Below are 26332 nucleotides of genomic sequence, written 5' to 3'. Positions count from 1 at the left end.
GTTGATCCCTGCTTGAGTTAATTATCCATGTTACCTATCAAGTTAAAACTCAATTGCAAGGCATCTTAATCAGTATAATTTATTAAATTGATAATATCCACAACATTCACTTCTTACAGATTTGTATTTCAATTCAAGACCACCATGGTGACCTATTCATATAACAATGGTCAATCATCATTTTGATTCTCAATAGCATTAGTTGAGTCCATGAAATCTGTTATTTTCCATCTGTTCATTGCTCCATGTGCTCTTAAATTATTTTAGAAGATTAGTGAGTTAATTTAGTCATAGATTCCAATCATATGTACAGTGGGGGAAAAAAGTATTTGATCCCCTGCTGATTTTGTACGTTTGCCCACTGATAAAGAAAGGATCAGTCTATAATTTTAATGGTAGGTTTATTTGAACAGTGAGAGACAAAATAACAAAAAAATCCAGAAAACGCATGTCTAAAATGTTATAAATTGATTTGCATTTTAATGAGGGAAATAAGTATTTGACCCCCCTCAATCAGAAAGATTTCTGGCTCCCAGGTATCTTTTATACAGGTAGCGAGCTAAGATTAGGAGCACACTGTTAAAGGGAGTGCTCCTAACCGCAGCTTGTTACCTGTAAAAAAAAACATCTGTCCACAGAAGCAATCAATCAATCAGATTCCAAACTCTCCACCATGGCCAAGACCAAAGAGCTCTCCAAGGATGTCAGGGACAAGATTGTAGACCTACACAAGGCTGGAATGGGCTACAAGACCATCGGCAAGCAGCTTGGTGAGAAGGTGACAACATTTGGTGCGATTATTCACAAATGGAAGAAACACAAAAGAACTGTCAATATCCCTCGGCCTGGGGCTCCATGCAAGATCTCACCTCGTGGAGTTGCAATGATCATGAGAACGGTGAGGAATCAGCCCAGAACTACACGGGAGGATCTTGTCAATGATCTCAAGGCAGCTGGGACCATAGTCACCAAGAAAACAATTTTATTAACACACTACGCCGTGAAGGACTGAAATCCTGCAGCGCCCGCAAGGTCCCCCTGCTCAAGAATACATATACATGCCCGTCTGAAGTTTGCCAATGAACATCTGAATGATTCAGAGGACAACTGGTGAAGGTGTTGCGGTCAGATGAGACCAAATTGGAGCTCTTTGGCATCAACTCAACTCGCCGTGTTTGGAGGAGGAGGAATGCTGCCTATGACCCCAAGAACACCATCTCCACCGTCAAACATGGAGGTGGAAACATTATGCTTTGGGGGTGTTTTTCTGCTAAGGGGACAGGACAACTTCACTGCATCAAAGGGACGATGGACGGGGCCATGAACCGTCAAATCTTGGGTGAGAACATCCTTCCCTCAGCCAGGCTCATTGAAAATGGGTCGTGGATGGGTATTCCAGCATGACAATGACCCAAAACACACGGCCAAGGCAACAAAGGAGTGGCTCAAGAAGAAGCACATTAAGGTCCTGGAGTGGCCTAGCCAGTCTCCAGACCTTAATCCCATAGAAAATCTGTGGCGGGAGCTGAAGGTTCCAGTTGCCAAACGTCAGCCTCGAAACCTTAATGACTTGGAGAAGATCTGCAAAGAGGAGTGGGACAAAATCCCTCCTGAGATGTGTGCAAACCTGGTGGCTAACTACAAGAAACGTCTGACCTCTGTGATTGCCAACAAGGGTTTTGCCGCCAAGTACTAAGTCATGTTTTGCAGAGGGGTCAAATACTTATTTCCCTTATTAAAATGCAAATCATTTTCTAACATTTTTTACATGCATTTTTCTGGATTTTTTGTTGTTATTCTGTCTCTCGCTGTTCAAATAAACCTACCATTAAAATTATAGACTGATCATTTCTTTGTAAGTGGGCAAACGTACAAAATCAGCAGGGGATCAAATACTTTTTTCCCCCAATGTAATCTTACTTAATCATTATGTAGCCTAACCTGATGTAATCTTACCTAATAATCTGTTTGTGGAGCTACTTAATTAAGGTCAAGGGAACAAACCTATGGCACAGCTATTCTATCCACATAGTCAAACTCCCAAGATTTTGTCTAGCCTGCCCACCTAAAAGACTCAAAAACACAGTTCTGAGAAACAGAACACAGTTGCATCCCACTGGGTAAAAACGGGTTGAATCATTATCGTTTCCATGTCATTTCAACAAAAATAATTATGTGATGACATTAAAAAGGTTCGGACCCTTTTTTTCAATTTTCGTAAAAAATTACATGCCCAAATCTAACTGCCTGTAGCAAGGCTATGCATATTCTTGATACCATTTCAAAGAAAACCCTTTGACATTTGTGGAAATGTGAAATGAATGTAGGAGAATATAACCCATTAGATCTGGTAAAAGATAATACAAACCAAAAAACATGTGTTTTCAAAAATGTTTTTTTGTTCCATCATCTTTGAAAAGCAAGAGAAAGGCCATACACTCAGATAGGATTTTAGATGTAATTTAGATGTTGTCCACAAGATGGAAGCAGTGTGGGGTGGAGCCAGTTCCTACATTTGAATACATTTTTTCAAACAAAACTACACTCTCTCTGGGACTTTCAGGATGACAAATCAGAGCAAGATTACTGAATGTAACTATATTATTTACCTTCAGAGGTGAATGTATCAAACCAGTTGCCATGATGTGTTTTGTTGTTGTGCACTATCCTCAAACAATAGCATGGTATTTTTGTTGTCATAATAGCTACTGTAAATTGGACACCGCAGTTAGATTAACAAAAATGTAAGCTTTCTGGCCATAAGACATGTCTATGTTCCTGTTGTTTACAATGTCATTCTAGTTACAATATCGAATATTGAGCAACGACTGTCCCGGTTTAGGAACACCGATCCCGTAGATCAATGTGGAAAACTGATCGGATTTGCAAAAAGTCAACGTAAGGGAATTTAGTATTTTTTTTTCAAACCTAAATCCAATTACACAGTGACATTTTTTGTTGATTTTACATTGAATTCGCATTCACAACTTAACCAAATGTAAATCAAAACTAAACATTGAATTAACGATTGTGCCCAGTGGGATAGCACTCATCCTTAAATGATGAGTGGGTTAAATTGTGAGAGAATTGGAAAAGTGGCAACACTAAAGAGTCTACTGTAAATATAGGGCATTGCACTGATTTTACAAGGCACTTGGGGAGGCTGTTACAGAGATAAGAAACAAAATGGGAGTGTCTGTAATTACAATGAGCTCAAGCACCAGGGTTACTTGTACTGTACCGTAGAGTGTTCTGTTGCATGTTCACACCAGGGCAACAAGGCTGAGTGCTACTCCAGGACCAGGGCTCAATCCTCACAACAATGTTAACACTTCTCACCAATCACATCAGCTGGATAACATTACAATACTTGATTTATTAGAAATCAATAATGCAATGATAGAAGAGTTGCCCTTGAATCACACAGAGCAAGCCTGATCAACCACTGCCATAACGTTAACATGTTGTCTCTGATTATTTCTTTTCGCTGGCTGCTTTCCGTGAAATAGTTTTGTTTGTGTTGGCATACTTGTGTTTATCATTTCTGTAAATGAGAGAAAATAGATTTATGAATGCACAATTTCATCAGGTTTGAACAAAAATATAATGTATTTTAGTTTTAAAGTAAAATGATGTGTTTAGACATCAGTGTGTGTGCACAGTATAGTACCTGCTCATTTTGACTTTGCTCCTGCACCCCAGTCCTCCCTCCCAGTGACTGGTGTAGGCTCCTCTCGTCATCATGCCTCCACAGCTGACACAGGGCTTCCCATTGCTGTACGGCTACAAGTAAGGACAACAGCAGTTTAGGGTTGAAATCTAGCATATGGAGATGCACTACTCTAGCCATCGAGGCAGCTTACCTGCTCTTTACAGCAGTGACCACAGATCATCCTGGTGGCCAGCTCCATGAGGTGGTCCTGGTCCTCGTCATGACACACGTCACAGGGGTAGGCCCGGCCACAGCATGAGAACCTGAGAGCACACCCATGGGATGTCACTCACCAGCAAAGTTTACTTTGGCAACACAAAATGATGTTAAGGGGAAAGAGGTCGCTAAGAACCTGAGCCAGCGATGACTCTGTCTGTAGTGTTTGCAGGATCCCTTCTCAGGTAGTGGTTTCCCCATCTGTATGGCGGGGTCCCTTATGTTACGCCGATAGGTCAGTGAAGAGTCACTGTGCCCTGTACAGTACAGTCAACTATGTATTACAGACAGAATAGCCAAAACAGCGGTTTAACCTTCTTCCATGTTTCATCATTAAAATCCTACTATAGGCCTTTGTTTCTGACCGGTTTTCTCTTTGCGTGGCGGAATGTACTGGAATCGTGTGCTGTCAACCAGGATGCTGAGTTTGCTGTGACAGTGCTGACAGTTGAACTCCTTGCTCTGGCCATACAAAAGGTTCTGCAGACAAAATAATACACAAAATCAGACTAATCAAATAACAGAACAGACCATCTTAGATCAAAACTTCAACCAGATATAAATACTTTCATCATCATAAAACAAGAATGGAGCAATAAACAGAGTGTTGGTGACCTTCACAGGTCCCTCTTTGGAGCAGTTGAGGCAGACAATGACCAGATCACAGTCCTGCAGGACCAGGTCCACAGGAGCAGCGGTGCCCAGGTCCAGATAGCCCAGGACGTCACTGTAGTGGTGCAGCATGCTGGGTCTGAAAGCAGCACTGATCCCTGCGTTACACTTCTCACACTGGGCCGTGCAGGGGTTCCTGCCATTTAGAGTCAGGTCTGCTGTCACCTTACACCTGTAAACAACACACACAGGATTGACAGACACACACTTATGTCACATCTCCAAGTCCCATCAACACCAAAAAAAATACTGCAGATAAGTTTAATCTTTCCTCCTATAGGCAATATTCCAAGGGGAAAATGTGAGATACAGTGTAGGCTAAAGAAGATGTCATCAGTGGAGGACAGTCTGTCTGCTCACCTGCTGCACTGCAGACACACAGTGATCTGTGTGGCGACCACGGTCGCCGTGCCCTCTCCCAGCCTCAGGCCCAGGAGCTTCACCTCTGTTCCTCTGCGGGGCTCACTGAGCTTAATATTCTCCACCTTCCCCTGGTCCTCTTCATCACTAACACCATCATCATCATCATCATCATCACACGCCAGGGACCAATAGTTTTTTCCACTCATCTTCTCCTTCTCTGCTCTCCTCATCAGTTGCCGTGTGGAGGACAGGGTCAGGCGTGTCATCAGCGGCAGGCTCTTTGTACACGGTTGCCTGGAGCTTCTGGTATGGCACAAACTGAATTCCAGCCTTTGCTATCTCCATGTCTTTTTTCAGCTGAGGAGAGATTTAAAAGAGAGAAAGGATTGGAACGCTGCTGTCAAGTTAAGTAGTTTAAAGGAAATAAAGTAATACAACACAGAAAATTCATAACATCACCACAGTCTCTCATGGAAAACAGAGGTTACCAGGAAGATATCATACTAAGTAGACTAACATAAATGGAACTCTGTTTTTATACCAGTCTACAGTCTCACCTGCCTGGCTCCCTCAGTGAACAGTCTTTCCATGCTGCGATCCAACCAGCGAAGGAAGGGCCGGAAGAGCAGCTCCACCTTACCCATCAGCTGATTGGTGGCATGTTTAGCCTGTAGCCATTCCAGTGATGCTTGTTCAACATATCTATGTGAATAAAAAAACATGAGCTGGCACACACCCAGAGACAATTGTTGTATGTAGAGGTGCTGATTAACAGCGAATAAACTATAACCTATTAAAAAAAAGAGTTGTGCACACTGTATATAAACTCCCAGTAATTTATTGGGTTAATCACCTACGTTTCGGCATCACTGTGCCACAATTACTGGGATATATAAACTCGGCGTTTATTTTCAGCAAACTTAACGTGTAAATATTTGTTTGATCATAACAAGATTCAACAACAGACAAACTGAACAAGTTCCACAGACATGTAACTAACAGAAATGGAATAATGTATCCCTGAACAAAGGGGGGGGTGTTAAAAGTAACAGTCAGTATCTGGTGCGGCCACCAGCTGCATTAAGTACTACAGTACACCTCCTCCTCATGGACTGCACCAGATTTGCCAGTTTCTGCTGTGAGATGTTACCCCACTCTTCCACCCTGGCACCTGCTTGTTGCCGGACATTTCTGGGGGGAATGGCCCAAGCGCTCACCCTCCAATCCAACAGGTCCCAGACGTGCTCAATGGGATTGAGATCCGGGCTCGTCGCTGGCCATGGCAGAACACTGACATTCCTGTCTTGCAAGAAATCACGCACAGAATGAGTAGTATGGCTGGTGGCATTGTCATGCTGGAGGATCATGTCAGGATGAGCCTGCAGGAAGGGTGCCACATGAGGGAGGAGGATGTCTTCCCTGTAACACACAACGTTGAGATTGCAGGCAATGACAACAAGCTCAGTCCGATGATGCTGTAACACACCGGTCCAGACCATGACGGACCCTCCACCTCCAAATCGATCCCGCTCCAGAGTACAGGCCTCGGTGTAATGCTCATTTCTTCAACGATAAACGCGAACCCGACCATCACCCCTGCTGAGACAAAACCGCGACTCGTCAGTGAAGAGCACTTTTTGCCAGTCCTGTCTGGACCTGTGATGGTGGGTTTGTGCCCATAGGCGACGTTGTTGCCGGTGATGTCTGGTGAGGACCTGCCTTACAACAGGCCAACAAGCCCTCAGCCCAGCCTCTCTCAGCCTATTGCGGACAGTCTGAGCACTGATGGAGGGATTGTGCGTTTCTGGTGTAACTCGGGCAGTTGTTGTTGCCATCCTGTTCCTGTCTCGCAGGTGTGACATTTGGATGTACCGATCCTGTGCAGGTGTTGTTACACATGGTCTGCCACTGCGAGGACGATCAGCTGTCCATCCTATCTCCCTGTAGCGCTGTCTTAGGCGTCTCACAGTACGGACATTGCAATTTATTGCCCTGGCCACATCTGCAGTCCTCCTGCCTCCTTGCAGCATGCCTAAGGCATGTTCACACAGATGAGCAGGGACCCTGGGCATCTTTCTTTTGGTGTTTTTCAGAGTCAGTAGAAAGGCCTCTTTAGTGTCCTAAGTTTTCATAACTGTGACCTTAATTGCCTACCGTCTGTAAGCTGTTAGTGTCTTTACGACCGTTCCATAGGTGCATGTTCATTAATTGTTTATGGTTCATTGAACAAGCATGGGAAACAGTGTTTAAACCTTTATAATGAAGATCTGTGAAGTTATTTGGATTTTAACGAATTATCTTTGAAAGACAGGGTCCTGAAAAAGGGACATATATATATATATACACACACACACACACACACACACACACACACACTGTTGAAGTCGGAAAGTTTACATACACCTTAACTGAGTTTAAATGTATTTGGCTATCACAATTGCTAACATTTAATCCTAGAAGAAATGCCCTGTCTTAGGTCAGTTAGGATCACCACTTTATTTTAAGAATGTGAAATGTCAGAATAGTATTAAAGAGAATTATTTATTTCAGCTTTTATTTTTATTATTTTACTTTCATCACATTCCCAGTTGGTCAGAAGTTTACATACACTCAATTAGTATTTGGTAGCATTGCCTTTAAATTGTTTAACTTGGGTCAAACGTTTCGGGTAGCCTTCCACAAGCTTCCCACGATAAGTTGGGTGAATTTTGGCTCATTCCTCCTGACAGAGCTGGTGTAACTGAGTCAGGTTTGTAGGCCTCCTTGCTCGCACACACGCCTTTTCAGTTCTGCCCACACATTTTCTATAGGATTGAGATCAGGGCTTTGTGATGGCCACTCCAATACCTTGACTTTGTTGTCCTTAAGCCATTTTGCCACAACTTTGGAAGTATGCTTAGGGTCATTGTCCATATGGAAGACCCATTTGCAACCAAGCTTTAACTTCCTGACTGATGTCTTGAGATGTTGCTTCAATATATCCACATAATTTTCCATCCTCATGATGCCATTCATTTTGTGAATTGCACTAGTCCCTCCTGCAGCAAAGCACCCCCACAACATAATGCTGCCACCCCCATGCTTCACAGTTGGGATGGTGTTCTTCGGCTTGTAAGCCTCCCCCCTTTTCCTCCAAACATAATGAAACATTTCATCAGACCAGAAGACTTTTTCTCCAAAAAGTACGATCTTTGTCCCCATGTGCAGTTGCAAACCGTAGTCTGGCATTTTTATGGCGGTTTTGGAGCACTGGCTTCTTCCTTGCTGAGTGGCCTTTCAGGTTATGTCGATATTGGACTCGTTTTACTTTGGATATAGATACTTTTGTACCCGTTTCCTCCAGCATCTTCACAGGGTCCTTTGCTGTTGTTCTGGGATCGATTTGCACTTTTCGCACCAAAGTACGTTCATCTCTAGGAGACAGAACACATCTCCTTTCTGAGCGGTATGACGGCTGCGTGGTCCCATGGTGTTTATACTTGCGTACTATTGTTTGTATAGATGAATGTGGTACCTTCAGGTGTTTGGAAATTACTCTCAAGGATGAACCAGACTTGTGGAGGTCTACAATTTTTTTCTGAGGTGTTGGCTGATTTCTTTTGATTTTCCCATGATGTCAAGCAAAGAGGCACTGAGTTTGAAGGTATGCCTTGAAATACAGCCACAGGTACACCTCCAATTGACTCAAATTATGTCAATTAGCCTATCAGAAGCTTCTAAAGCCATGACATCATTTTCGGGAATTTTCCAAGCTGTTTAAAGGCACAGTCAACTTAGTGTATGTAAACTTCTGACCCACTGGAATTGTGATACAGTGAATTCTAAGTGAAATAATCTGTCTGTAAACAATTGTTGGAAAAATAACTTGTGTCATGCACAAAGTAGATGTCCTAACCGACTTGCCAAAACTATAGTTTGTTAACAAGAAATTTGTGGAGTGGTTGAAAAATGAGTTTTAATGACTCCAACCTAAGTGTATGTAAACTTCCGACTTCGAGAGAGCGAGCGAGCGAGCGAGCGAGCGAGAGAGCGAGAGATCTACACACATTTTTCTCAATGTGTCCGTCTACATAGACATACATACACACACACGTATACATACACAGACAGTTGAAGTCGGAAGTTTACATACACTTAGGTTGGAATCATTAAAACTCTGGGCTGAGGGCTTGTAGGCCTGTTGTAGATGGACACATTGAGAAAAATGTATCAAAACTTATCAAAGTGTTATTGTATTTCGACTGTAAAGCCATTGAAAATAAAAGAAAGTTTCTCTCACCTTCCCATAACTGATGGCAAGTCCTGGTCCAGTGGTATATCTAATGTAAATACCTGGAGAAAAAAAAATTACAAAATAAATGTACACCTTGAGTCTTAGCTCTAGACACAATAGGATTATAATCAAACAGATGAGATTCGTAGGTCAAAGATTTGAGTTTACCTCTTGTGGGTACTTTTCCGGAAAGCTCACCATTATGTCAACGTCTTTCAAGTCAAAAGGCTGTAAAACAGTATAAGGAGTGTGTCAGCATGTTTTTATGCACAATTTTCCATGTTGTAACATTCCTATGATGTTCATAAAACTATATCATAGTAGAAACAATAAAATACAATGGCCTTTGAGGCCTTGAGTTGTGGATTGGAATAATGCAGACAATGTTTACCCAGTCTGGATCAGTGGGCTGTACTGTGGCTCGGTAGAAGGTGACTTGGCCGTCGCTCCGTTCCTGCACAATAAGCTGTTCTTTAGGAAAACGCTTTATCAGCTGCTTGATCTCAGTGTCCCGTAGCTGTCTGGTGATATTGTCAGTCAGGTCACTCAGTTTGACCACCTGAAGGGCACTGGGAGGGGGGGCATGGGGCACCCTGGGCCTGCCTCCGTCTCCTACAGGCTGGTCGTCAACTAGGGGAAACTGTGGTGGGTGCCAGTAGTGACATCTATCTTCCATGGTGCAGCACCCAGAGAGAAAATAGTGACAGGGCCGGCGATTGTTGGCCCTCTCACCTCTGGTTGGAGCAGCCCTTGGTTTGGAGGGCTGCCTGTGGCCTACATCTCCAGGGCTGTCAACCACTGGATTCTGCTGTGTGATTCCAGGGTGGCTGTGAGGGCCTGTCCCTCTTTGGTTCTCCTGTTCTGACCTTCGGTTTGTCCTGTTCTCTACCTTCCCCTGGGTGAGGGTGGTGGAATCTCCTCTTTGATGGAGGAAGCGGCACTTCCTCCCAAAGTTACAGTGTCGTCCCTGTGAGTAGAAACGACACAGCTGGACTTGAGGGCCACCATGTGCTGGTTGATTCCTGCTCTCTTCCTCATTGTGACACAGAGCGACAGAATCCCCATTGCTCTCTGGTGATACCTATAGAAAATAACTCTTGTTATGACATTCATGAAAACGTGCAGGGAGTACAAAGTAGGAAACACTGAAAAGACCATCACTGAAACAAGAAAATACAACATGTAGTTTGTCACAGACGACATACAGTGCATTCGGAAAGTATTCAGACACCTTGTCTTTTTCCACATTTTGTTATTAGATAATACAGTGATTGACACAATAAGATAAATCAGTCTCTTACTCGTGTATTGACACAAATATCCTGTCATTCATCCCTATGAACTACATACAGTGCATTCGGAAAGTATTCAGACCCCTTGACTATTTCCACATTTTGTTATATTACAGCCTTATTCTAAAATTGATTCAATTGTCGTCGTCCCCCCCCCATCAATCTACAAACAATGCCCGATAATGACAAAGCAAAAACAAGTTTAGACATTTTTGCAAATGTATTAAAAATAAAAAATAAATATCCCTTCTTGGGTATGACGCTACAAGCTTGGTACACCTGTATTTGGGGAGTTTCTCCCATTCTTCTCTGCAGATCCTCTCAAGTCCTGTCAGGTTGGATGGGGAGCGTCACTGCACAGCTATTTTCACGTATCTCCAGAGATGTTCTATCAAGTTCAAGTCCCAAAGCCACTCCTGCTTTGTCTTGGCTGTGTGCTTGGGTCGCTACCCTGTTGGAAGGTGAACCTTCACCGCAGTCTGAGGTCCTGAGCAGATTACCACCATGCTTCACTGTAGGGATGGTATTGGCCAGGTGATGAGCGGTGCCTGGTTTCCTCCAGATGTGACGCTTGGCATTCAGGCCAAAGAGTTCAATCTTGGTTTCATCAGACCAGATAATCTTGTTTCTCATGTTGTGAGAGTCTTTAGGTGCCTTTTGGCAAACTCCAAGTGGGCTGTCATGTGCCTTTTACTGAGGAGTGGCTTCTGTCTGGCCACTCTACCATAAAGGCCTGATTGGTGGAGTGCTGCAGAGATGCTTGTCCTTCTGGAAGGTTCTCCCATCTCCACAGAGGAACTCTGTCAGAGAGACCATCGGATTCTTGGTCACCTCCCTGACCAACGCCCTTCCCCCCAATTGCTCAGTTTGGCCGGGCGGCCGGCTCTAGGAAGAGTCTTGGTGGTTCCAAACTTCTTACATTTAAGAATTATGGAGGCCACTGTGTTCTTGGGGACCTTCAATGTTGCAGAAATGTTTTGGTACCCTTCCTCAGATCTGTGCCTTGACACAATCCTGTCTCTGAGCTATACGGACAATTCCTTCAACCTCATGGCTTGGTTTTTGCTCTGACATGCACTGCCAACTGTGGGACTTTATAAAGACAGGTGTGTGCCTTTCCAAATCATGTCTAATCAATTGAATTTACCACAAGTGGACTCCAATCAAGTTGTAGAAACATCATGGATGATCAATGGAAACAGGATGCACCTGAGTCTCATAGCAAATGGTCTGAATACTTATGTAAATAAGGTATTTCTGTTTTCGCTTTGTCATTATGGGGTAGTGTGTAGATTGATGACAAACATTTTATTTATTCAATTTTAGAATAAGGCTGTAACGTAACAAAATGTGGAACAAATTAAGGGGTCTGAATACTTCCCGAATGCACTGTATATCAGACTAAACTACTTCACTAGAAATAGCCTCCAGTGTCCATCTTCTGTACTGTAGGCCTACTACTACTAGCTAGCGAAATCATAACACACATTAAATGGTTTTGACTAGATGGGATGCAGCTAATGTCAGCAGTGACTACTTAGCAGGTTAGGAGAACTGGGGTAAGGTTAGGAAAGGGGTTAGTGTTATCTAAAATTTAAAAAGTGTCCTCGACGCGACTTTTGACGTCACTTTGACAAATAACTGCATCCCTTCTAGCCATGACCAGCTAAAATATCAAAATATGGCACTCATTTTGAATGAGTTAGCCCAACAACACTATTACACCTTATAATAACGTACAATACCTCAACGCTGTTTACAGGTGAACGTTCCATGTAGCTATTTGCTATTCGTTTGTATCCGTAAAGCTGATGTTACTTTGTTGCATTCAGTAGATAGAGTAGTTTCTGCCAAAGTCCAATGGCTGACGTTGTTTTTCTTTCCTCTGGCATGGGCAGTGAAGACTATTCTTATACTTTATTGCCCCCTCCTGGTATAGAGTGAGATGGACACAACTCGCACCATAAATTGCTACATAGACTGTATACAGTCCATCCAATTGTTGACACATTTTCATGTGAATATTCTAGAATCCGCATCTGAAAATATGCGCATTTTCCCACCAGTGGCGTGTTTCCACAAAATTGACCCGTTGCGGATAATATCAGTGCATAATGACGTTGTGCACACAAAATTTACTTTTTCGCTTAAGTTTTCATGTACAGAATAAAAATTACAAGTTCAATGTGTTTCCATCGCATTTTCAACTCTACCAAGCATCGATCATCATGTTACAAGAATAAGACCCTCGATATTTATTGGAAAGGACCACCAAGAGAACATTGCACTTTCACAACCCTGTGAAGTTCATAATAACGTATTTTATCTTTAGCCTAATAAACTGTATGGTCCTCCTACTACGACTCCTGAAACAACAAACCAAATTTACTTCGATATGATGGTTATTATATCAATATTTGCGCATAATTAATTTCACCAACACAAAAATATCCCACCATGTTGAACAAACAAATTATCTGTCGGAAAATGTATAAAATTGTACAGACAGTTTCCGTCACAGCTGTCATGATTTGTTTTTATACGGTAGGACTTTACTCATAAAAACTCATACAATACTTTAACAAAAATCTATTGAGGAGAACCTGAGGATAATCTCTACCCTGTGATTAATTGAATAACCTAACGAATAATAATAACGCATTTTGTGTGCTTGTGAAAATAATCAAAGGAGAAATGTAATGGAATACTACTGTAGGCCTGCACACATACTAACAATCAAGTCATTGGTTGGTCATATACATTACATCCCTGACTGTTGTATAACCTGAGAATGAAAAGAGTTACAATATAAATAATTTAGCACCATGTTAGTTGATACTGGACATTCAGGGAGAGGAGCAGTCTTTATTGGTCAATGCACCTGGCTTCCACATTCACATTTATCACAAGTTAAGTACAAGGGAATGAACACCATTTACATTCTTTATTTTACAAAAGCAGGATGGATCTAGTAGTAGATACATTTTCAGGCCTGGGAATCGACCTGGGAAATGACTCCTCTCTTCAGCCTCTCTGGAACAGTGTCAGGCCCAATCACAGGGACTCTTTGAGGTCTCCTCTTTTCCCCATTGTTTTGACTGTGTCTTCATACTTTGTGTTCTGCCTCTCCTTCCTGGCGTGTGACATCATAGGGGACAGATGGCCATGGGTCCAGAGTTCAAGATCCAGCCGAGCCGGCGGCCAACACCTTCCATGCTATTGCATTGTGCTGGCATCAGTCTGCATAAGCATATGCTCCTTGTGCTTCCTGCAAGTGTGGCTCAGTGGACATGAAGACCACCGGTGACACTGCCAGACCAAGTCCCAACCCTACTGGAGCTCATGAGTGACGGGAAACCTTCTGCTCTTTGACTTCCAGTACTTCATCTGGCACCTGCTGCACCACTGGTTATACATCATGTTCCATGCAATCCACCACAACTACTCAGCTCCCTTTGTTCTGGCTACACAATGCCTGGGAGGGTGGGAGCTGGTCAGTGTGCTTTTGGACCACCCTGAATCCTGTCATCCTGAGATGCCACCTTCTCACCACGTGGGTCTTTATGGTGCTCCATGTCTATGTGTCCGTGGAGGATTTTCCTTGGTCCCCATCTCGTCTGATACCCTTCAGTATTTATTGAGGGCCCAGCAAGGATGATGTGCACCATTATGAACTCAACAAGAACTTTGCACCATACTTCAGCCACTGGGATAAAATATTTGGAACACATGCTGATTTTAGTTTCTCTTACTCTTACTCAGAGCCGGTGACAAATACATTCTTATGATGACATTCTATGAAATTGAATTCAAACTAAATGATTATGAGAAACAGACCTGTTTCAAATGAAATGATATATTTGAGACCTGTTAATTAACTGAGTGAACAATAAGTTATCCTTCTCTACTTTGGCTTGTGGAACTCATTGGAGTGAATTCTGTTGGATGTTATGGTTAAAACTGTTTTATTATGCAATGGGAAAATGTATATAAACTTTTCCATGTTCTTCATAATTAATACATGTTTAATACAGATATATTTATCCATGTCCCTTTATTCAACCTGCCAGTAAACCCAACGTATAATAAGTTTCTCACACCCCAGATCGGGTCGAGACATAAAAATCAAAAGTACCAACAATTGCAATTCTCACAATGTGATCTATGTGATTCGCTGCCCTTGCAGCTTATTTTACGTAGGAGAGACCTCAAGGGAGTTACACACTAGAATGTGTGAGCACCGAAGTGCCATTCGATGTGCTGACCCCAACAGCACAGTGGCCCTCCATTTCAAATAGCGGGGACACTCGCTTTGTGAGTTATTTTGTTTGGAATTGAACAAGTCAGTAAAAACAAACGCGTTGGTGATGTTGACAAACACTGAAGGTCCAGAGAGACGTTCTGGATCCATTCCTTAGAGACTTTAGTCCCCAGAGGTCTTAACCTAGAGAAGGACTATAGTATGCTTTTGTGAAGGGCCCCATCCCTTTTTTGGTCCAGTGCCCAAAAAACGTTTAATGTTTACACATGGAGGGAGCTTAGACTTCTGTATCTCATCACTTGGTGGAGACATTGACCATAGTACCCCACACCCTGTACCCCATCTCTCATTAGCACCACCAGCTGAATATAGTTTTCTCCCTAATTGTCTTCCCCATGCCCTATATCAGGGGTGGGAAACTCCAGTCCTCGAGGGCCTAATTGGTGTCACACCTTTTCTCCATCCCTAGCAAACACAGCTGATTAATCAAATTGCATTCTAAACTGAAGATCATGATTAGGTGATTATTGGAGTCAGGTGTGTTAGTTGGAGCTGGGGCAAAACTGTGACACCAATCAGGCCCTTGAGGACTGCAATTCCACCCCTGCCCTATATTAACTTGTCCATTCCATTTGTGTTTATTCTGAAGGCAATTGAAGGCCGAAACATCAATCGTTTAAACTTGCTTACTAAAACCAATAACTGTTTGTGGTGAGCGAGCGTTGCGCCTTTTCCTTCCCAATGATGTTTACATCACCTAGACTCACTTTGGTTGAGCACCCACTCCTTTTTTCCATTCTAGATCAGTCAGTCAATCACAATTTACCAAAGTAAAATTGTAGGAGCAGTCGAAACCGTGCTTCTAGACCGGAATACTGGCCCCTTGGTTTGACAGCATTAAAACCGTTTACATCAGGGGTTTAATGCAGTCAAACCAAGGGGCCAGTATTCAGGTCTAGAAGCACGGTTTCGACTGCTCCTACAGTCTTACTTTGGTACTGCAGTTTAACTGAAGCCCGACCCAGAAAGACAATTTCCATAGACAGCCACATAGAGAAGGTCAGATTAGAAAATTCCTAATTAGACACTTTAGTTATCACCTCTGTGCACAAAACATCCATTGGATTATTTAAATAATTGTCGCTGAGGCCGATTCTTTTTAATCACTCAGCCAAAGATATTAATATTTTATATTCATCCAACGCCTGCCATGTTTTTGGATGAAGTTATGACGTTATTGCTGCTCGTGCCGCTCCCTGTGCTTCCAGCGCTAGCAAAGATTATGGATATACTGACAAGATACTCGTCTCTCCTCCCAAACAATAGGAGTCGTTGTCCACAAAGAAGCACGGCGGGGTGTCAAGCTTCCACCTATTCCTCTCTTTGGATTGGTAGATACATATAATTATTTTAATACGTTTCTGAATATTCGATGAGGATTTTTGACATTTGGGTATAGGACTTCTGGTTCTCTCTGAAACATGGTTAAATGGTTCTGTCTCTGACAAAGACATTGAAGTAAATGATTATAATTTATTTATTTGTGACTGATTACAAAAAAGGGGAGAAGTGGCCATAATGTAAAATCTAATTTCATGGTGTCCCAATCATTAGATATTTTTGTTCCCAATAAATGTGATCACCTGGTTGTAGATGTGTCCATAAAGCAGAATACACATTGTTGTTACTGGGATTTACCGTCCCCCCTGCTGCCATGGTGGATGCTATTAATGCTATATCTGAGTGTTTAACACATTTTCTGTCCTCGGAGTTGGTCATTTTAGGGGATTTGAATCTGGACTGGCTATTCCGGCCTCAGATCAATTTAAAAGTATATGCATTGATTTTAATCTGACTCAATTGATCTAAAAACCCACATGGCTAAATGTGAAAAACCCTGTTGACTCCTGATTTAATTCTTACTAATAACCCCCGTAAATATTTGTATAATGGAGTATTTGCATATGATCTCAGTGATCATTGTCCCATAGTATGTATTAGAGATACGAAACAGCAAGTTTTCTCCTCAAGGGTTTTTACATGGTATGCTCTTACTCTGATTTAGCCACTGTCTTCTGTATTCCTGACCCTGAGTTGGCTCTAGAATATGCATCCTCCATATTTATTCCTCTGGCAGATTAACATGCCCCTTTTAAACTATTCAGAGTCAAAGTCAAAGTTAACATGCCTAGTTAAATAAAGGTTAAATAAATAAAACATAAATAAAAGTATATTCAGTGTCAAAGATAGATCTAACCTGTACTTTTCTTCTGAGTTATCTGAGCTCATTCAGATGAGAAATCAGATCTGGGCCAAAGCAAGGAAAACAGACTGTAGTGGACTGGCAGTCTTTCAGACAATAGAGAAACAGATGTACTATCTAGATTAAGAAAGCTAAATCAAGTTGCTTTTTAAGCTCATCTCTGTTGGAAAACAGGGGCCTCCCAAGTGGCGCAGCGGTCTAAGGCACTGCATCACAGTGCTAGAGGCATCACTACTATGAAATAACACAGATGGAATCATGTAGTAACCAAAAAAGTGTTAAACAAATCAAAATATATTTTAGATTTTAAATTCTTAAAAGTAGCCACACCCTTTGCCTTGATGACAGCTTTGCACACTCTAGGAATTCTCTCAACCAGCTTCACCTGGAATGCCTTTCCAACAGTCTTGAAGGAGTTCCAACATATGCTGAGCACTTTGAAGACTCTAAAATCTAAAATCTAAAATATATTCTGATTTGTTTAACCCTTTTTGTGTTACTACATGATTCCATATGTGTTATCTCATAGTTTTGATGTCTTCACTATTATTCTACAATGTAGAAAATAGGGAAAATAAAGAAAAACCCTTGAATGAGTAGGTGTGTCCAAACTTTTGACTGGTACTATCTTACAATAGTTATCTTTTGTTTGTTTTAACTCCCACCCTTCAGCTCCATTCAACCCCTTCCATCTATCGCTTAACACTATCCATATTGGATTTCTATTTGCCATATATTTTTCCCCCCCCCCTTGGGTTGTGCCGTGGCGGAAATCTTTGTGGGCTATACTCGGCCTTGTCTTAGGACGGTAAGTTGGTGGTTGGAGACATCCCTCTAGTGGTGTGGGGGCTGTGCTTTGGCAAAGTGGGTGGGGTTATATCCTGCCTGTTTGGCCCTGTCCGGGGGTATCATCGGATGGGGCCACAGTGTCTCCTGATCCCTCCTGTCTCAGCCTCAAGTATTTATGCTGCAGTAGTTTATGTGTCGGGGGGCTAGGGTCAGTCTGTTACATCTGGAGTATTTCTCTTGTCTTATCCGGTGTCCTGTGTGAATTTAAATATGCTCTCTCTAATTCTCTCTTTCTTTCTTTCTCTCGGAGGACCTGAGCCCTAGGACCATGCCTCCGGACTACCTGGCATGATGACTCCTTGCTGTCCCCAGTCCACCTGGCCGTGCTGCTGCTCCAGTTTCAACTGTTCTGCCTGCGGCTATGGAACCCTGACCTGTTCACCGGACGTGCTTGTTGCACCCTCGACAACTACTATGATTATTATTATTTGACCATGCTGGTCATTTATGAACATTTTAACATCTTGACCATGTTCTGTTATAATATCCACCCGGCACAGCCAGAAGAGGACTGGCCACCCCTCATAGCCTGGTTCCTCTCTAGGTTTCTTCCTAGGTTTTTGGCCTTTCTAGGGAGTTTTTCCTAGGGAGCTTTTCCTAGCCACTATGCTTCTTTCACATGCATTGCTTGCTGTTTGGGGTTTTAGGCTGGGTTTCTGTACAGCACTTTGAGATATCAGCTGATGTACGAAGGGCTGTATAAATACATTTGATTTGATTTGAACTGTGCTGTGATGTTTCACAGAAGTTCTGAATCTTTCTATTCTCATAGTTTCTACAGATTGTAAATTAAAGACTTACAATCATTATTTTACCTCGGCAGGCTTTTTATTTGAGAGAAACAGTGATTTAATTGACTCTGGTCAGTCAGTCGACTTCTCTTCCTTTTGCCAGTCTCTAGCTGACTTGACCGTCAACCCGTCAATTTCTAGTTGTTTTCATTTCAACAATTTACTACCTGTAATGTGCTAGATGCCTTGCTTAAGATTTAAAAAAAAAATATCCACTGGGGCTGATGTGCTTGATCCATTTTTGCTGCAGCTCTCTGCTTCCCTGATTGCTGAATCATTAACCCATATTTTTATCCTGACGATTATATCTGGAACTATCCCCAAGGTTTGGAAGGCAGCCCACGTACTCCCCCTTCACAAAGGTGGTGACCCTTGTGACCTAAATAATTATAGCCCTGTAAACTTTTTTTCCAAGCTAAAATATTAGAATCCTTGATTAAATCTCAACTAAAATGTTTCTTATCTTTGAAATGTATTCTAAATGTACATCAGTCGGATTTTAGACCAGGTCACAGCACTCTCTGCTGCATTCCTAGTTATAAATGATGTGCTTAACTGTATGGATAAAAGGCAACATTGTGCTGCCCTCTTCATTGCTGCCCCCAACTGAACAATAGTATAGATCCATTATACTTTGTGCTACAAAATGGGAAAGGGGAACCAGGAAAAATACAAATGAATAAAATGTAAATATACATATATTTTAATTACCCTACCAGCTAACTAACCCTATACTCATTAAAACCCATCACCTTATTCCGCTATTTTAACCCTATCTGATCTCACCTGAGGCCAACAGCCTGAGAGGACAGGACACCACTACTCAACACACGCTGTAACTCTTCTGAAGTCAAATCTCCTACCCCCAAGTACTTCTCTGCAGCTGCCACCACAACATCTATATTCTGTGATTTACGTTCAATTTCTGTGAAGGTGTTTTTTCGCCCACCAAGCAAGGAGTTTTTGTATGGAGGTCAATGAGAGTGTGTGGAAATTGGTCAACAACAAACGTAATGGCTTATTTGATTTATAGAAGTTTTGTTATGCTTAGGTTATTACGAGTGTAACAACTTTGAGAAAAACAATTTTATATCAGAGTTGTGTCTGTTGTTCACACGAGTATCTACCCTCTCATCGGCTAGAATGGTCCCACCTCGCCTCCTCTCGACTGCCTTCCATCTTTGAACACACGTTGTTTCATAGAACCCCACAGCTGAGGTGTCATAATACCCATAAAACCTAGCAGTCAAACTGGGAAATGGTTCTAATTGTTTTCCACCATCAATTTTTCACATAGGGAATTTTAGAAACACCTAAAATAAGGGCTGTGTTTCATGTAAGCTTACCCTGGTGTGACGTTTTGATAACCATGTAAATCTCTTTCGGACAAGGTGACTTTTATCGATATATTTGGCTCTATCTACTTTCAGATCCAAAAATGCTAATTAGCATCAAAGTAGACATCATTCAAGACTAGAAATTCCTGCAAGCTCCTGCATGTCATCTCTAGCTGACACCTTTGCAAACAGGTATTGTGTCAATTTAAATTAGATAGTTAATCCAGAGATGATTACCTTTGCCTAGATTCAGCAGGTTCGTCCAGATCACCATGGCATTTATAATTCTTTATGATAGCCACATTAGCAGCTAATAAGCGTTTCATTTTTGAGGGGTAAACAAAGGTGAATATATTGTTTAAAGTCACCTTGTCTTAGAGAGATTTACATGGTTATCAAAACGTCACAGCAGAGTAAGCCTACACGAAGCACAGCCTTTATTTTAAGCGTTAAAAAAGTGGGCATCATACTGTGGTACTCCTATTGTTAGAGCTGTCACTAGAGTAGCTGGTCAATATAGACATATCTGCCCATATCAGACATATCTGATATGGGCAGAAAGCTTAAATTCTTGTTTATCTAACTGCACTGTCCAATTTACAGTAGCTATTTCAATGAAAGAATACCATGATATTGTTTGAGGAGAGTGCATACTTATGAACTTCAAAATGTATCAATAAACCAATTAGGCACATTTGGGCAGATGTGATATTTTGAACAGAAATGCAATGGTTCATTGGATCAGTCTAAAACTTTGCACATATACTGCTGCCATCTAGTGGACAAAATCTAAATTGCACAAACCTGGAATAATACATCATGGCCTTTCGCTTGCATTTCAAAGATGATGGAACAACAACAAAAAACAAGTTTCTTTCTTTGTATTATCTTTTACCAGATCTAATGTGTTATATTCTCCTACATTAATTTAACATTTCCACAAACTTCAAAGTGTTTCCTTTCAAATGGTATCAAGAATATGCATATCCTTGCTTCAGGTCCTGAGCTACAGGTAGTTTGATTTGGGTATGTCATTTTAGGCGACATTTAAAAAAGAAAAGGGTTAGATCCTTTTAATCTGTGTTATTATACACACCGCAAGGATGACCAGCTCATCGGGTCACATGACATACAGCTGGTTTATGTGGTGCTAGGGCTCCGGTGTGTGGGAGAGAGAATCCACTCCAGTCAGGCATGGATTGCAAACGCAGGAGGACATAGCCTGTTAGTTCACAAATACGTTTTTACTGTAATAATAGAGAATCCCTATTTTAAACATGGGTCAGTGTGGTATTACGTCATCAAAGACAGTGCTGGTCTTTCTGAACCTCATTTTTTGGGTAAGTTAAAACGACATCTGTGTCGTTCGAGAATGCGCAAATTCTCATCCACAACATTATACGCAGCAACCTGCTTCTTACTACCATTCAATGCAACCTAGGCCATGTGGCTGTTTGTCTATTTTTAGCTTCAATATACTGTTTGTGAGTTTGGGCCTTTGGGTTACTACATAATGCAATGTTCTTGCAGTCATGTTGCTATCCCTTTTATATTTAACTAACGTTAGCTAGCTGAACATTTCCTTTTGTTCTCTGTCTTTCTTTGTCTGGTTGCTTTAGCTACTGCGGCTAGAATCGGGGAGTTTCATGCTGGGCTTCTGTGCCCCCTTTGTCCCAGCCAATTTATTTTTTTAAATTCCCCTTCCCATAAAATGAAACGGTAGCCTAATAGCCATACTGTAAGTGGGTCCTCAACATAAAGTGTTTGTTGGCAGGTCTTTTTCTAAACTTCCATATGTTAGGATATGAAGGGAAAGGGGGGACACCTAGTCAGTTGTACAACTGAAATTAGGTTTGCGAGATCAATAAACACAATGGACTTTTTAATGGTCTTTGCCAGTCAGTGAGAAATCAAATAATTCCAATTTGAAGGATTGAGTTATTATAATGCCAATGGGATGGTTGTAATAGTTGTATGCTTTTTGTGTCAGACAAACATGTATTTTGGCTCATCCCATAGCACGCTTAAGATTGGCCTCTGATTATTTAGGCCTAACAACCTCCTTGAGGGACCATCAGAGGCCACACTCATTTTAATAACCTTTTTTGTTTTATAATATGCTTTTTTTTTGTGTTATTAATACTGTCTCCCCCATCATACAGGCAGCAGCAGGGATTTTGTGCTATGTTGGAGCCTACGTGTTCATCACCTATGATGACTATGACCACTTCTTTGAGGATGTGTACACCCTTATCCCTGCTGTGACCATAATTGCAGTTGGAGGCCTCCTTTTCATCATCGGTCTTATTGGATGCTGTGCCACGATACGAGAAAGCCGCTGTGGCCTTATAACGGTCAGTGCAGGGCTCTACGCTGATGTTTTTTACAGGGAGCACGTGTGCGCATAAGTTGAAAAATGTAGGATCACACAAAGAAATTTAGGAGCACAATGAAAAATATGAGGTAACAACGTTTTCTTTGTAGTAATGGTGCAAGCGTGACGGTCATGAATCTGCGCTCAATGTATTCCCCATGGCACTCAGGCTTTGGTGCAGTGAAGTAATTATTGCAAAAAATATTTGGGTGCATATGCAAGTAAAATGGTTGCTCTTTAGAGCCCTGCAGTGAATGTTGCCTTATCCCCTACTACTACAACATTCACACTGGTCTCAGAACTCCCTCAGAAGACTGGCCAACAGAGAGCTTTTGTATCGTGTTTAAAAAAATATATATATATATCACCTTTATGTTGGATAATCCTTCATTACAGTGCTGATTTAAATGTGTGTCTTATTTCCCATCTTACAGTGGGTTAACTGCTTTGTTCAGGGACAGAACGACAGATTTTTACCTTGTCAGCTCAAGGATTCGATCCAGCAACCTTTTGGTTACTGGCCCAATGCTCTAACCACTAGGCTACCTGCTGCCCCAAATAAATGCTAGAGATCTTAACATTTCCCTGTCTGCCTCAGGGCCCCTTTTATTTTCAGGAGTTTCTTATGATTCATTCTTTCTCTTTTCACCACAGTTTGTCATCATTCTCCTGCTGGTGTTTGTGACGGATGTGGCTGTGGTGGTTCTTGGTTATATTTACAGATCGAAGGTGTGTAAGTCAAGTACATATTGATCAAGGTTACATTTGTGAAAATCAGATTTTGTTCAGGATACCAATTATCTGGATGCGTTCCAATGTGAAACTTTTTTTCGTTCAACAATATTAAAAATGTTCTCTATGGAAAACATAGTAGGAAATGTATCTTTTATATTTAGTCTACCCATTAATGGAGAAAGTGCTATCTTAAGTGGTGATTCACTATAGCCTAGTATTCATCAGAAATGCATTAATGAGGTTATGTAAGATTGTACCGTTAAGCACAGTAACCTGTTTGTTTACAGGTTGAAGACGAGGTCAATCACTCCATCCAGAAGGTGTACAATGAGTACAATGGCACCAATGCAGATGCCTCAAGCCGTGCCATTGACTACGTGCAAAGACAGGTGATAGAATGTAACTCGGGCAATTCATGTTTTGTGTAACAGTTTTTAAGTTATTTAAAGCTGTATTGAAAGGATCTAGTGTTAACCATCACCATTTGTCATGCCTGCAGCTCCATTGTTGTGGAATTCACACTTACTCAGACTGGATGAACACACGCTGGTTTAATGAGTTTCAAAACAACAGTGTACCAGTGAGCTGCTGCAAACCTAATGTCAACAACTGTACAGGCTCTCTAGCCCATCCTGGAGACCTCTATCCAGAGGTAAGAGATTACCCAAAACATACCTATGCTTTGCTCTCATGCATAACATACACATTTATTCTCTTACACATGTATTGTTTGTGTGTTTCCAGGGATGTGAAGCCCTTGTTGTGAAGAAACTAAAGGAGATTATGATGTATGTAATCTGGGCTGCACTGACGTTCGCTACAATTCAGGTACAGAACCAATTCCATCAGCCCTCTTTAGTTCAACTAATGGATGTGTTGTTCCATCATGTGACCCCCCCCCCCCCCCCCCCCCTTCCCTCCCCCTTCCCTATGGTATGACTCATGAAGTGATTCATTATGGAGGCTGAGTGGGCCTGGGTATGCCATTATTATGTCAACCCCCAGTCACACTCCAGCAGAGCCTCAAGGAACAGGGCCTAGAGGGGACTGTTTCGTGGGGACAGGGAAAATGCATCTAGGAATTTCTGGAAAAGGGGAAATGGCATAGCCACAAGGACATCTCAAACTAGGCTAAATGGAGCCTAAAGGAAAAATTGTCCCCCGCCAATTTACATTGACTTAATATATTAGTTACTTTGATAATGTTCATAATCAGATTCTGGAGGCCGTGGGAAATTCAGTGGATTAGGACGGCATGTCATTTGTTGGATTTACCCCTTTTCATTCCTTTCATTTGACCACAATGAGGGGGCAGCTGCATGACAGAGAGCTGCTTTAAAGTGCTGTCATTCATTATTTCAGTAAATGTATCTATCAAATGTATTTTCTGAAGCCCTTTTTACATCAGCAGTTGTCACAAAGTGCAATACAGATACCCAGCTTAACCACAGGACAGCAAATGGTCCGATTCTACATTTAAATAGCAGTTTATCAATGTACTGTAGTTGCATCCTTTTATGTCACCTCTGCATTTCATCAACATTAGATTATATTATTTTATGGGCTGATGAGTGTTTGGATGTGAATTTTCTGGTTTGCAGTAATCCTAGAGGCTTTTGACCCATAGGATTCCCTGTTTGCTGCTGATGTAGTAGCTTTGTGTCCTTGCTCAGCCTTTCCTGGGAGAGTAGTTAGCCTAGTGTCCAGGTCAGAGGCTGACAGGCGACATCCTCCGGAACGGATGGATGAAAGACATGAATGACACTACACTTCAACCCCTGGTGTTTCCCTTTCCTAGGTATTTGGGATGCTGTGTGCCTGTGTGGTGCTGTGCCGTAGGAGCCGTGACCCTGCCTATGAGCTTCTCATAACAGGGGGAACCTACGCATAAGGAACACACACCTAGGTTCATGGCTTTATCAGTGGGGGATGGTTCACTGGCTTGCCCAAGCTCAGGTTTCCTCTGCTGTAGTTGAAAAGCTCCTCACATGGTGACTCATATTCCACAAAATGGTAATTGGTTAAGTGGTGAAAAACCTATTTATTTACATGCTATGTAACTTGGTATTTTGTTAGACTTTTTTTCAAAAAGCTACAAGCCAAATTCTTAAATGGTGATTAATCAAGTTTTTTTTGTTTGTTATTTGTTGCTCTGTGATATTTGACAAATGATATTTGTTGCGCTTAAGTTTTACCCCTTGTTGTTTGAGGTACACAAGGATGAGGCCTCTGTGAATGATAAACCTACTGTACGGAATATGTGGACGGAATACTTTACTCATGTCAGTTTGCAATATGTGTATTGTTTTGGAATATTTTATAAATATTTATCATGCAAGTAGCTGAGTTGAAGATTCCCTGTGTGGTATGAGTTTGCCTTGTGCTACTGCTTTGTTTGGTCCAGACCTCGCCCTTCACCAGCACCATTCTGTTTCTGATGAGAAGCAGTGGAACTGTATACAAGTCAATGGCACTGCATCGGCCCACCAAGAATGGGCAGTAACCAAAGTGCAGTCAATTAACTGATCTGCTTTGCAAGAATGTGGGCATTTGATGAATCCACATGCACTGTTACTAAAATGTTCTGTTGTACTTTGTGTGGAGTTGAGCACACTCGTGGTATGTAGGCCTAGTTATAAAATTAGATTTTTAAGAAATGTAGTCATGTAGAGAAATATAAACCAGAGATGGGGGGGACTTTAACAAGGAAATAAACTGTATTCCAGCCAGAAGATTCTGTAGTTTCATTTATTTCTATATTTCACAAAAATATGCTCACTTTTCTCTGCACATAACCAAGACCGTAGCCATGCCTCTCTTGTGTGGACATTAGAGCTGTATGGTTTTCTCCAGACAAAGCACCCTGATGTTCAAACACTAATTGTCTGAGAGCTTTTGTCATTGGCAGAGCCAGTGAGTCACATCCTAAACCACTTTTGTGGAAACATCTTTCCCAGGGGGAGGGAGAGCTGGCTTTAAGTGATTCATGTAGCCATGCTTTTGGTTAAGCACAGAGTCCGATGATTGGGGATGTCTTAATCTTCTTTAACATGGTATTGGGACAAGCCTTGACATTAGATCCTTAAATTGGGTATTAGGGTGCCATAGGCCGGTTCTACCTCGTCTGTATTAAAGCTACAAATGTCTAGCTACTTGCAAAGTTTCTCTCTTGTGCTTTAGCTAACAGTTACACA

General features: G+C 41.8%; 3 protein-coding genes across 3 annotated transcripts; 2 read left to right on the top strand and 1 right to left on the bottom strand.

Annotated features, from left to right (window-relative positions):
* Window positions 1-63: 63 nt before the first annotated feature.
* Window positions 64-12415, bottom strand: si:dkey-24l11.2 (ZnF_C3H1 and zf-CHY domain-containing protein). Its single transcript, XM_082957232.1, has 13 exons — window positions 12274-12415; window positions 9628-10317; window positions 9405-9464; window positions 9243-9295; window positions 5521-5665; window positions 5165-5320; window positions 4961-5133; window positions 4544-4772; window positions 4294-4408; window positions 4065-4185; window positions 3864-3975; window positions 3671-3783; window positions 64-3544 (listed from the first exon to the last, which is right to left on the bottom strand). Exons 1-13 carry the CDS (start codon window positions 12301-12303, stop codon window positions 3475-3477), a joined length of 2067 nt encoding a protein of 688 aa, XP_082813358.1. The 5' UTR covers window positions 12304-12415; the 3' UTR covers window positions 64-3474.
* Window positions 12416-13480: 1065 nt separating this feature from the next.
* ch25hl1.2 (cholesterol 25-hydroxylase like 1, tandem duplicate 2) lies at window positions 13481-15321 on the top strand. Its single transcript, XM_045688222.2, is given in 4 exon segments — window positions 13481-13698; window positions 13701-13872; window positions 13874-14029; window positions 14031-15321. Coding segments are annotated over 4 exon segments (822 nt in total). The 5' UTR covers window positions 13481-13490; the 3' UTR covers window positions 14317-15321.
* Window positions 15322-21178: 5857 nt separating this feature from the next.
* tspan3a (tetraspanin 3a) lies at window positions 21179-25870 on the top strand. The gene is made up of 7 exons (XM_014124825.3): window positions 21179-21369; window positions 22192-22383; window positions 23058-23132; window positions 23426-23527; window positions 23638-23790; window positions 23883-23966; window positions 24937-25870. The coding sequence occupies exons 1-7, from the start codon at window positions 21307-21309 to the stop codon at window positions 25027-25029; spliced, it is 762 nt and encodes a 253-aa protein (XP_013980300.1). The 5' UTR covers window positions 21179-21306; the 3' UTR covers window positions 25030-25870.
* The last annotated feature ends 462 nt before the right edge of the window (window positions 25871-26332 follow it).

The sequence above is a fragment of the Salmo salar genome, chromosome 10 (genome assembly GCF_965601325.2).
Source record: "Salmo salar chromosome 10, fSalSal1, whole genome shotgun sequence".
NCBI lineage: Eukaryota > Metazoa > Chordata > Actinopteri > Salmoniformes > Salmonidae > Salmo > Salmo salar.
Note: the sequence above shows the minus strand (reverse complement) of the source record. Positions and strands in the feature narration are given on the sequence as shown.